The sequence below is a fragment of the Schistocerca gregaria genome, chromosome 3 (genome assembly GCF_023897955.1).
Source record: "Schistocerca gregaria isolate iqSchGreg1 chromosome 3, iqSchGreg1.2, whole genome shotgun sequence".
Taxonomy (NCBI): Eukaryota; Metazoa; Arthropoda; class Insecta; order Orthoptera; family Acrididae; genus Schistocerca; species Schistocerca gregaria.
This window is the reverse complement of record NC_064922.1, coordinates 651,649,488-651,663,044: the sequence shown is the minus strand read 5'-3', so window position 1 is coordinate 651,663,044 and position 13,557 is coordinate 651,649,488. Positions and strand designations below refer to the sequence as shown.

The 13,557-nt window shown below is 40.9% G+C and overlaps 1 protein-coding gene across 1 annotated transcript in view; it reads left to right on the top strand.

Moving 5' to 3' along the window:
• Positions 1-14: 14 nt before the first annotated feature.
• Positions 15-13,557, top strand: part of LOC126356101 (negative elongation factor A-like) — a 149,741-nt gene continuing 136,198 nt past the window's right edge. Inside the window, exon 1 of the mRNA XM_050006800.1 lies at positions 15-433. Coding sequence (XP_049862757.1) covers positions 224-433 — 210 coding nt within the window. The 5' untranslated portion in view covers positions 15-223. The remainder of the gene's footprint in view (positions 434-13,557) is intronic.

Genomic DNA, 13,557 nt, shown 5'->3' with positions numbered 1-13,557 from the left:
GCATGAAGTCGTTCAAGTACTGGTCTTACATTTTTTCATATATGAAGAGAGGTCCAGAGCAAATTTACAATACTAAATTTATGCATCTAATATTTAAAAAGAAATTTGAGTTTAATTTACATGTTAGATTAGAAAAGTTGATATGTAGGCAGTACGTCAATGTGGACGTAGTACGTACGACTATGCGATCCTAACGGCAGAACCCAGTATTATACCACTTAATATGGCGAATGTTAGGGACAGTGATACATCGTTGTGGCTTCACAATAAGCTTGGTACGTCAAATGATTCCTGGACGGGTGGATCAATTACCTCGCAGCTCAACCCTGAAGTTCTAAAAAACATTAAGGACTGTTTTCCTGACTTGCAAACACAAGTCAAGCTTAAATTACTTCTGTCATTCTTTCACATACCTCGAAGGAACGTAGACGAGGTATGGTTTACAATGCAGTGCGCTTAATAAGTTGTAAAATATATCGACGTAACATAAGCTGATAAGTGACGTAACGAATAAAAGTATTTTGCGATCAACTTGTGTTTGAACCTGGAAGCCTTGGTGGAAGGAAAGACAATAGAAGTGAACTGCTGTATATACCAGTGTTACGGTAAACGAAGTTGTTATTGCAGTGTAGTTGTTATACAGCTTATTGGTTGTCGCCGTCAGCGTGTTAAATGTGACAGTTATTACTACCAAAGGTTCTTTTCTTTGCAAAAGTAAACAGTGATTTTCTGCTGCGGTAGTGTCAGCGATTTGTGAATTTAGGTGTTCAGCTGTAATTACGTTATTTAAGTGTTGGAAAGAGCAGATGACTGCCTTGAACGATATATGTATATAGATCGTTTGGTACTACATACTTTTAACTTGTAGATTTAAAAATTATACCCATTGAAATGCTTAACGGTCCTAGCTAAAGCTGCATGCATCAACTAAATTGTAAGTATTTATATAGTGTTTTCACAGTCGTTTCCGGTTATGTATGTAGTAAGATTTCGTTTGTTGTATTTTCAGTGCTTATGATTGGTTGTGATATTTTTGATATGCGCGCGCTGTGTGGTGTGTGTGTGTGTGTGTGTGTGTCATTGGAAGCATATATGATAAGTGTGTTCTGCGCCAGAAGTATATTACGTTAGCTGAAATGATGTTTGTGCCGTCGAATACCCAAAGCTTTACCACTCCCAGTTTACTCATAAAAGTGAGTGTCCGGTTATTTATTAGTCACAATCGCGTTTTTAAATTATATTTTTATAACCCTACACGTTGTTGTGTGAATGTATACTATATTGACGTATGTAGCTGATGAAAAGCAACTGGGGTTGCAATGTTGAAATACTAATCATCATATGACTTCCTCAAATGTTTTTTCTGTTCTCGAAACTGTTTGTTGAACCCCCCCATTGCTCCCCTTGTTATTGAAGCAATGTATCAGCACTTCTGAATTCAATATATTTTATTGTGCACGATTAATTATCACAATGATCAGGTCACAAATAAACACAGAACTGTCAAAACTGTCAAAGACTAAACATAATATGCTATTATTTGTATGTGTGCTGTCCAAAGCAAAGTCTTCAGATGTTATTCTGAAATCTGTGCCTCCCACCCCCCACCCTCTCTTCTTCCCTGCGGCAGAACAGAGCTCCTGGAATTGTGGGTACTTGTACTGCACTCGTTGGCCAGTCGTGGCCCAGACTGTTGGTATCTCAGATGTTCCTTTCCAATTTGCTTGCTGAGCCAAGGGTTACACTTTCCCAGTCCCTCCATTGCTCTGGAGACAAAGGTGCATTTTTTTCATTTTCCTCGCACACTATAGCATTGTCTGATGTAAGCAGATATGCTGGAATAACTCACTGAGTGACACCTTTTGTGATTTGTTATATTGTAGCTGTACTGTATGTTTGTCTCATTTCAAAACCTGAAATAGAGTAGAGGACGAGGTTGCTACAGCTGATGTACTGCATCTGTTCTTTCCGTTACATGAAAGCATGTTTTCAGATCTCTGTGTACGGAAATTGTATGTCCCCCATGGCACGATGCCAGCGAAAAGTGCAGCCTGTATGTCTGGGTTGTTATTTACTGTAGCTAACACAGCAGTTTTGTCGTCCTCCGTATTTCCTATGTTGGAAAACAAATAAAAACACCTTATTGTATGAGTGTAACATCTCACCGAATACCATCTGTGCTATTGTTGCCCCTAATGTCCAGCTTACAAACAGTGTGGAAGTCCAACTCTCTTCATAACACATAAGTACAGCTGTCAGTGTCCAATGCCAGCACTCTACCATCCTGTTGCTTGCTGAGTGATAATTGGTTGTGTGTTGGTGTTGGAATCTGCACAATGTGGACAGCTCCGCGAACAGTGTTGTCTGTAGTAATGTGCGATGGCTGGCTAAACTGTAATAGCCATGCTGTTAAAAAAATCTTCCCATTGTCTGCCAAGACCCAACTGATTGGGACTGCCTCTGCCCATCAGGTTTATCTGTCAGTTGTTATATCCCTCTGATTAAGGCAGTGGATCCACACTGTTTGAATGTACATTGCCTCTAGAAACTCTCCCACCAGCTTGTGTACATATTGGCTTACTTAACAATTTCATGCTATGCATGTTCTTGACAATATCCCTTTATGCTGGGCCACAGAAACCTTTTTATCGACAGTTTAATGCTTGTTTTTGTGCCTGGATGGGCTCGTGTATTAATGCTAACAAAAACCACTTTGTGTAACTTTTCTGGCATGCAGTGGCTGGGAGGCTGGTTTTGGAGAATCACACTAAATTGTGTACATAGCCCTTAAAAGTTGCACCAGTTCAAACTTTAGGGCGTTCAACTGCTTTGTAAATATCCTTCAACTGTCTGTCAATAGCCTGTGTTGTGCTGAGTTGTTTGTAATCAAACTGTGCACAAGATGGCTCCAATGTGTGAGAAAAAATCGGCTACTGCACTCTTCACCCTTGCTATGTGTCCATGGTCAACTGGCCAATAAACTGAAGCTGGCAAATTGATGTGGGTAACAGCTATTGTTGTTTGCTACAGGCTGACGTTATAGATTTGTTGTGTGTAATGATTACAAGAGGCCTGGCCTCCACATAAGGGCAAAAGTGTTCCATGGCTTCGTAAATGGCCAGTAGCTTCTGCTCATTGTGCTGCACCTGATTTTACCCTCCTTGAGTTTACGAGAGGAAAAAAAAAAACCAATACCTACCTGTGCCTTGTTGCATACTGATTGAGAGCTGTGCCGATTGCCTACAGGCTTCCTTCTACCACTATCGCTAATGGCTTATCTTGAAGTGGATGGGGCAAAACAACTTAGTTTTGCAAGCTTGCTTTCACATTTTCAAAGGCTCCATGCATTTTCAGTGTTCATGGCAGAGGACATTGACCTGTTGTGTCGTCACATGACAGTGCTACCATAAGTTGTGTATGAACCCCTCTTGCTCCTGGTAGGTGTTGCAATGGTCCATAAGAGTTAATGCTGAGTAGTTGTCTTCCAAAGAGCAGTTCATATGAGCAAACCAGTTGTGTGATTACTTAGTTACTCGTACTTCAGGCACTTGGGTTATGCTCGGCTCTGTTTAAAAAAAACAGTAGCTCGACGTAGTCAAGTGGTTGAGCCATGTATGTCTGCTTTGATGCCCCACAGCTAATTTGCTGCAAATAATAATCTGTAGGTGCGACCCTGTAGTCAAATAGCCTATGCTTTGGCTAGTATTGTAAGTTAATAAAATACACAGAACAACAAAATAAAAGTTAAATGAATATTACCAAACATCCTATTCTAACATCTGTAATTGATGTGGATTGCACGGCATCATGTTGAATAGTGTTTATTCAAGAAAGGACAAATCAAGTAAATGGAATGTGGTACTATGATATTCAATCAAAATATAGTTAGAAAATACCCTTATCAGCTGCAGTAAAGCTAGGTCGAGAGTGTTGCGAGAATGGTAGCACAACCCCCAAACTAAATACTCATCGAAGATATGCAAAACTAAGTTCCTTTCATAATCACAGTACACTAATATTCATCAGCTCAAAACAGTTCAGAGTTCAATACGACAATGCACAAATTAACACGCATGATATGAAGAATCACAACTCGTGCTCTGTCTATCCTCAGTTCTTTAAATCCGGCAGAAATAGAGTGTCAAACATGGGAGTGCACTCAAACCTCTTGATTAGAAAGCCCCATCAGAAGTATGATAGCGACTGTTCAATGCCTGGAATCAAATAGCTCGACAAGTGAATCGCGCATATTAGTGCAGGCAGGTCTGCCTTCTTCAAGAACTCCATAAAGTGTCGAGAATTGCTCCCTTGAGCTCTTCACTTGAAAAGTCCCAGTCTTCACTTAACTCTTATAGTGTTCTGTTACTATCTGTTTCTTCATTGGCTGAAGTCCAGCCCCACCAAAAATACTTAAGTCCTAAAACTTTACGGGCATTGTTTGATTCAAATTGACCTGAACTAAACTAATATATTACAACAATATTTAAGTAAAGAAAAATCATAAACATTTGGTTACACCCAGATAATTTATAATAAATATAAGTAGTGGTTGGTTCATAAATAAATAGGCCAGTATTCTTACACAAGTTCGCTCATGTTAAATGACTACAGATTGTCCTTATATATTGTTTAAATAATATTTGGCATAATCCATATCACTTCAGGTAGGGGGGGTTACCTTCGTAGTCTCGTATGTTATTGAATTTAGCATGTGTTAAAATTCAAGAATACGTAAGAAACACATATTTTTTGTTTTCTCTAAAAAAATTCCTGTCCCTAGATATAGGCCTCCTAAGATGACACTGCAAACCCCATTTTGGAGATGCAAATTTCGAAAAAATAATTAAAATGCTGTATGTCGGTAACACTTAGATATTTCGATAGAGTTTTTTTATCTGAAAGATAATTGCCTTGAGATTGCAATGGTATCCTCTGTTTGGACATACCCGTCAAAGTTCTTCTACTGTCGCCTTTTGAATTTTTTTTTTTATAATTTACAGATTTTTTCCCCCAAAAATGCCTATCCAGAAAAGCTAGATTTTTTTTCTGTTGATTAGCCCCATGTAGTACTATATTCTCTGTAAATGAGATTCCATTTGTAAGTTGCACAGGTTTCACGGTAAAAAAAACATTTTTTTAGAAGTTTTCAAGGGTACTGTGTGTCTTCACTGAAGTTGTTTCTTACTGATTTACTTGTTACATTGTTTATTTATATCATCTTTGTTGCAGTTATTTCTTATAACTTTCTTTGTTGAAGTTATTTCTTTTCACTTTCATTGTTGCAGGTATTTCTTTCTCTTTGTTGTAGTTTCTTTGTCATTGTTGTTAATTACAGATTTATTTATTATAGTTTTTCACTACTAATTTGTTTACTGAAGAGGCTTCTAAGAAATCTGAGACCATCCAATGAGTTCTGTGTTTTCGTGAGGAATTTGTCAGTTGACACAATTGCAGTGTGTTTTGCGAAAAGGACTGTTCGAAATGTCTTCTGAATGGGGCCACAAGTGAAGATGTTTCCAGTGACAGACTTTTCTGTGTTGTAAATCTTTCGACAGAATAACGATAATGATGGTAACCGAACAAGGTGAAGCCTCCCATGGTGCAGATGATGCAGATTTTGCATCAGTAGAGTAAGAATTAAGTACCATGAATCAATCAACTACAGAGATAGCTGTTAGTCCTGTTGTGTGTGTGTGTGTGTGTGTGTGTGTGTGTGTGTGTGTGTGTGTGTGTGTGTGTCTTGCTTATGGGTCTCAATGTCGAGATTATCAGAACCCTGACACACATTAAAAGAAACATAATATGGACAAAATAAGTAAAATGTAAGCATATGAGCAAAGAAAGTGAGAAACGGTAAAAAAATGCTGTATAAGAGAATAAAACATAAGTAAACTGAGAAAGCAGTGTCAAGGACGCCCGCTGTGGTCAGTGAAGTCGAGTCATAAGCTCTGTGCAAGAATGCACAGAGGAATTACTAGAGCTATGGATGAATAATCTGCGGCAAAACTGACCACACTCTTCAAAATAGAAATTCCGTCTTCAGAACGAAAATGAACCAAAGCACTCCTGCATCTTTTGCCAGGAATTTTTCACAAATATCAATTCACCTGTTGAATATTATGCATCCTCTGGAATACTCTCTTTCAAATTCTAAAGGTGGCAGGGGTAAAATACAGGGAGCGAAAGGCTATTTACTGTTTGTACAGAAACCAGATGGCAGTTATGAGTCGAGGGACATGAAAGGGAAGCAGTGGTTGGGAAGGGAGTAAGACAGGGTTGTAGCCTCTCACCGATGTTATTCAATATGTATATTGAGCAAGCAGTAAAGGAAACAAAAGAAAAATTCGGAGTAGGTATTAAAATCCATGGAGAAGAAATAAAAACTTTGAGGTTCGCCGATGACATTGTAATTCTGTCAGAGACAGCAAAGAACTTGGAAGAGCAGTTGAACGGAATGGACCGTGTCTTGAAAGGAGGATATAAGATGAACATCAACAAAAGCAAAACAAGGGTAATGGAATGTAGTTGAGTTAACTCAGGTGATGCTGAGGGAATTAGAGTAGGAAATGAGACACTTAAAGTAGTAAAGGAGTTTTACTATTTGGGGAGCAAAATAACTGATGATGGTCGAAGTAGAGAGGATATAAAATGTAGACTGGCAATGGCAAGGAAAGCGTTTCTGAAGAAGAGAAATTTGTTAACATCGAATATAGATTTAAGTGTCAGGAAGTCGTTTCTGAAAGTATTGGTATGGAGTGTAGCCATGTATGGAAGTGAAACATGGACGAAAATAGTTTGGACAAGAAGAGAATAGAAGCTTTCGAAATGTGGTGCTACAGAAGAATGCTGAAGATTGCATGGGTAGATCACATAACGAATGAGGAAGTATTGAATAGGATTGGGGAGAAGAGAAGTTTGTGGCACAAATTGACAAGAAGAAGGGATCGGTTGGTAGGAGATGTTCTGAGGCATCAAGGGATCACCAATTTAGCATTGGAGGGCAGCGTGGAGGGTAAAAATCGTAGAGGGAGACCAAGAGATGAATACACTAAGCAGATTCAGAAGGATGTAGGTTGCAGTAGGTACTGGGAGATGAAGCAGCTGGCACAGGATAAAGTAGCATCGAGAGCTGCATCAAACCAGTCTCAGGACTGAAGACCACAACAACAAACAGTGAAAAGGTTATGTATAATTTCAGAGACATTTTCAAGGAAAACAATTTTGAACCATGTTCTATCAGTATCAAAGTACATGGTAGACAAATCAAGAAATGTGAGGTCTGTAAAAGGAGTCTTTGGAAGACCAGTTACCTGGTATGGTCATCCTGTAGAAGCAGCTCAAGTTCATATAGTGCAGTCATTTTATCTGGAAGATAAATGGGACTGTTCTCACCAGAGTGCCAACAAAAAAGACACTATATCTGTCAAAAAGTTGTGAAAGTAAAGAGGTACATGACTTGCAGTATTAAAGAAGCTTTTGCAATTTATAAGAGCAACTATAAAACTTCACATATTGGAAGATTAAAATTCTATGCACTATGACCTCAGTGTCTAGTTACACACCCACCTAGAGATGTCTGTTTATGTGGGTACTGCACGAAATTTGAACTTTGTGTGGTAACTTTGATGAACTTACGGGAGCATGTGACACTTTGGTTGAGCGTGTGAAGTCAATAGTAGTCTGTGAAGTAAAGCGAGAGACTTGTTTGTTTCAAGAATGAGGTGACTGCCTTGGAAAAAGACTGTCTTTACAGACACTTGGCTTGAATGATGTAGCACATAACTGTGCAGAAATTACATATGCGACATGAGAGGAAAATAAACTGATTAAGAAAACTGTTGCCTTTGACAGTTTCATTGATAAACTTGCTAAATGGTTACTGAAAGTAGTGACACACCAACATCTGAAGAAATTGCAGCAATACATTTACTGAAGTGAAAGGATGTGTACAGGCTCAAGAACTATGTTTAGTGCTTCACTGTGATTTTTCTGAGAACTCACCTGTGCGTGACACAGCACATGCTTTGCTAGCAATCCGCAAAATTTCATCACTTTCAATCAGGGGTATTTCTGATGGTGCTCTTAGTCATTTTAAAAACTCTTCCCAGCTGTTTGAATTAAGTCGCTTGTGCCAACTGAGTGGGTATACAGTGCTACCGGTCACAGGAAGGGACCTTGTGATGGTTTAAGCGGCCTGTTGAAGCACCATGCTACAAAACAAAATCTTTCGAGACCAAATACAGCTGTGATTAAGAATTCTGAGGATTTTACGAGAATCATGTAATCTTTTGTCCAAAGAGGAAATCGAAGAATTCGGTGAACAGAAAAAAAAATGGTCCAAACAAACTAATCCTGTGAAAGGAATTCAGAAGACACATTTTTGGACTCAGTGGTGGGAGAACTCATATTGCACGCACTTTAAAGAGCAAGAAAGAAGAAATTTCATTCATTCAGCCAACACCTCACAAATAGCAGGATAATATTCAGATTCACAGCCTGAGATGGGGATGTTTGTGCCATGTGTGTATGACTGTGACTGGTGGGTTGCGGAAATTATAGACACCAGTTAAGTGTTAAACGAAATGTCAGTGCACTTTATGTTACCGCTTGGACCAGCTGCTGGATATAGGTTTCCAGCTGAAGGACAGCAACAGTGCGAGTGCTCACTTCCTATTCACAATATTTTGAAGATTGTAAGTGCTCCAGTTCATATTGGATCAACAGGAAGGCATCACTCTATATCAAAGAAAGATACTGAAGCAGTGTAACACATTGAGTGGCTAATTTCAGTACAAAGCAGAGTGCACAGAAGTTGTATAAACTGAAACCTTTAAGTCTTTGTACCTTTCACATACATTTTGGAGCCATTTAAGATGTTTGAAAAATGAATCTCTTACTCATCTTTCAAAACTAAAATTATGTTAAATAAGTGTAGGCTTTGATTTTTGTGAGCCTGTCATGTGATACTGTGGTAATTAAACAGGTTTATGTATGGCAAAAATTTCAGTGTTTTATAAAACCTGTTCAACCTAAAAGTGGAAGCTCTCCTTTTCAGGGAATGTAGAACTATATTGTTCTAGTAAACGGAGGAGAAAAATCAGAATTTTATGGATTGGCATTTTTTGGAAAAAAAAATCCATAAATTATAAAAAAAATGTTAAGAACGCTATAATAAAAGAAATTTTACAGATAAGTCTGAATGAAGAATTTCTTTGTAATCATAAAGCAATTACCTTTCAAATAAAAAAATCCCAACAAAATATCTAGAACTGTTCTAGAGATACAGCATTTTAAAATTGTCTCTAAAATTTGCATCTTCAAAATAGTATGTGCAGTGTCATCTTTTGAGGGCTGTAGCTCACAGCAGAAATTTTTTTGGGGAAAACAAAATAATACGTAATCCTTACTCGTCCTTCATTTAAATGTATGCTAAATTCAATAACATCTGAAAGTAAGATATTTTCCTGGCCTGCCTGAATTGATATGTACTTTGCTTTAAGGCCTGCTTGACAGAAGCTTTTTGATTCCCTGTTCAATTGTCGTGTCCACTAACACATTTGACTGACCACTTTCAAATTAGCAAAGTTTGCAATCAACTTTTGAATTAAGTTACTAGCAAAATAGTAGACTGTTAATCAATTAAATACACAGTTATGACAAAATATGAGGTATTCATGCTGTATTCAGTTGTTGTGTGATTGTGACATGACAAGCATTTGAATAATGAAACGTATGAAAGACATTGTAAATTAATAAATAAAATTGAAGAATACATAGATTTCAGGGATGGCAGTTATAGTGCAATGTTATCACCTGAGATACCATTTTTTGAAATAGTATGAAGGGATTAAAATTTCTTAATTCAGAGGTTCATTGTGTAAATATTTATTCACTGCGACTTTTGTAGTTTTAAAGATGTTGAGATATTGCTATGTCATTGGATGCACCTTACATTTATGAGATTGCTGTTGTTTTCAGATTTGCATTAATATTTGATGTGAGTTATTTTCGAATCTCAGAGTTTTAATTTGGTCATTTTTAAGATTTTCTGACACTCTGCCTTTTCCTGGAACATATTCTGCATAAAGGCAATGCAAGCATTAGCTGTCCATATTCTCAGCTTTGGGATTTACCCATATTCAGTCACGTTGCTAGTCTTCGTACCTGGACTCACTTGTGCTGGTCACTTAGGTGGAAGTTGGAACTGCTGAGACCTGAGCCCACTAGTGTTCAGCCTTACAACAAATTCATCTTGCTCATACTAATACTGGCCCTCTGCAGGCCTGGGGGTTAGAATAGGCCCGAGGTATTCCTGCCTGTCGTAAGAGGCAACTAATAGGAGTCTCACACCTTTCAACCTTTATGTGATGATCCCCTGCAGAGTTTGACCTCCATTCTTCAAAGTGTTCCTGAAGAGTGAGCCTATTGGGGAGGGCACCTTACATGGTGCATCGTGTCCATCGTGCATTGAGATCTTTAGCCCACTTCCTCGTCAAGGCATTGCAGTCCCACTCATTCTCCATCTCTTGGATGAGGCCTCATTCCTGGGTGCATTTTCCTCCACCCACTATGCAGCAACATTTTCTGCGCTGCCAGTGATCATAGAATTCTTTGCATCTCATATCTAGCATGGTAGCCAGTCCGTTGTGGTGGGTCCGCCATGTACCCTGTTGGTTGAAGCCCCCTGACTACACAGGGATTGCTCTGTTGATGCCTGTGCTTTTAACTCCCCAAGTATGCCAAGGACTAGATGCCCATCATCCTGGGCCATCGGGACTCCCGGCAGTGGCCATCCTGCCAAGTGGCCTTTGCTGCGCGGCTGGGTGTCGCCCGTGGGGAGGGCTCCTGGTCAGAGTGTGTGGCATCAGGGCGAATGATGCATGATGAAGCATACCATGTCATCACTTGCTGGTGATCAAATGCCAGCAGTCTAAGCATTCCAAGTCTTAGTACACTGCAAGGAAGTATGATCCTAAATCGTTTCCCTCCCTGGCCACACCATAGGAGCAAACCTTATTCACCTGGTGTCTCGTATGTATGAGAGCTGATGAGGACTCCTCAGTGTCGATGAAGCCTCAGTTTTTTGTAGAGCATTTAGAGGACAAGTTTGGGCAGATGGGGGGCGTGTCCAAAATGAGATCTGAGTCAGTCGTTATCAAATAGAATTCATTACTCACCTGTGACAAGCTGGGGGATGTTTCTGTTTCCATCACGCCTCATAAGAGCTTAATATGGTCCAGGGAATTATATTCCATAGGGACTTTCTTTTGCAGTCCGACAACGGGCCGTGTGCCGACTTAGAGCGATGTGGAGTTCATTTCATGTGGCGCGCCCATCGGGGTCTGACGGATTATTAGGTTGCCACCGGTGCCTTCATCTTGGCCTTAGAGGGTGACACATTGCCCGAGAAGTTCAAGGTGATGGTCTAACACTGTGACATCAAGCCATATTCTCTCCCACGATGCGCTGCTGGAAGTTCAGCCAGATGTCTTTCCGCTGTGCTTCCAGTGTCACATGTCAATATTGTGGACGTCCATCACATCCCAATACTCCATGTGCCCTGCCTCCTATTTGTGTCAACTGCGGAGAGCATCATTCACCTTGCTCGACAGACTGCAGGATTTTACTGAAAGGGAGGAAAATCGTGGAATGTAAGACCCTGAACCAACTGACCTACACTGAGGCTAAGAGGAAATTTGAGCACTTACATCCTGTGGCTATGACCTCCTATTACGCCGGTGCTACGAGAACAGTTGTCGCCCCATCAGTTCCTCACATTCCTGTTGCCTCTCAGAACCAGAAAACTACACCCTTCCCTTTGATGGTGTGGGGGGCACTTATGTCCCTCTTGCTCCTGCACCATCTACTTCGGGAGCAACCCCCCCCCCCCCCCCCCCCCCAAGTACCAGGAATATCAGTCACCATTTCTGTACTGGAGAAGTGTAAGTCTTCTTTGGCTCCTCTCGCTAGGAAGGGGTCCCTTGGGTCACACCCTTCCCAAGTTTCTGCTGGTGGGAAAGATGACACCTGCCAGTGGCTGAAGAGCCCAAAAACAGCTGGTCATAGGGTTTCAAGCTATCCTCTCTCCCAGAGACTGAATCAGTCCTCCCAGCCAGGGAAACCCAAGAAACAGCGAGAGAAATCCGAAAGGAAGATCCCCCAAGACCAAGGGAATTGCGGTGGTACCCACAACACCACTACCTACAACCTCTGTGTCTGCAGATGAGGTGGAGATTCTGGTGTCCGCTGAGAAACTAGATCTCGCCACACCCTCAGATGCAATAGATATATACTGCTCAGGCAAAAAGTCGGTGGCAGCAGGTGACCTTGAGGCGTAAACTGCCTCAATGAATGTTCCATGGTTTCCCAGTCTCATGACGACATCATCCTCCAGTGGAATTGTGGCGGCTTAACTGCACTAACCTTTCCTACTTTTGGGAGATTTTAATGCCCATACTCCATTGTGGGGTGGCACTGCACCTACTGGCCGAGGCAGAGATGTCAAAACTTTACTGTCCCAACTCAACCTCTACCTCATAAATACTGGGGCTGTCACACATTTCAGTGTGGCTCATGGTAGTTACTAGCGATTGATTTATCAATTTGCAGCCCAGGACTTCTCCCATCTATACACTGGAGAGCACATGACGACCAATGTGGTCGTGATCATTTCCCCATCTTCCTGTCACTGTCACAGCATCAGGCCCCGCGACACTGGAAGTTTGCCCAAGCTGATTGGACACTTTTTTCGTCTCTAGCGACATTCGATGACTGTCACTTTCCTAGCGTCGACGATGATATTACAGACGCCATTCTTACAGGTGCGGAACGTTCAATACCTCGCACCTCCGAATTGCCCCAGCGCCCTCCCAGTTTCTTGGTGGAACGAGGCATGCCGTGACGCAATACGTGAGCGGCGACATGCTCTTTGCGTTTTCAGACACCATCCTACATTGGCCAACTGTATCCGCTATAAGCAGTTCCGTGCATGGTGTCATCGCAAATGATGCGACAGCAAGTAGACAAGCTGGGACTTCTTGCGGAAGTGCGACCTCTTGCTTTCTCCTCTCAAATTCGCGAAAGCTACAATACTGCTTTCTCCATGTGGGAACTCCAACATGCACTTTCTTCTTCTCAGTCCTCCGCCCCAGGACCAGTTGGTATCCACATCCAAATGTTGCTGCATTTATCATACCATAGTCTACGTTACCTTCTTCGCCTTTATAATCGAATTTGGACCGACAGTACTTTCCCCAGACAATGGCGGGAAGCTATCGTCGTTCCTGTTCCGAAACCTGGAAAGGACAAACATCTCCCCTCTAGCTATCGCCCCATTTCTCTCACGAGTAGTGTATGTAAGGTTTTGGAGCGTATGGTGAATTACCGTTTAGCTTGGTGGCTGGAGTCCCGCGATCTTTTAACACCTGCCCAATGCGGTTTCCGAAAGCATTGTTCTGCAGTTGACCATCTTGTTGCTCTCTCCACTTATATCATGAACAATTTTCTCCGGAAACGCCAAACAGTAGCAATATTTTTTGATCTGGAGAGAGCATACGA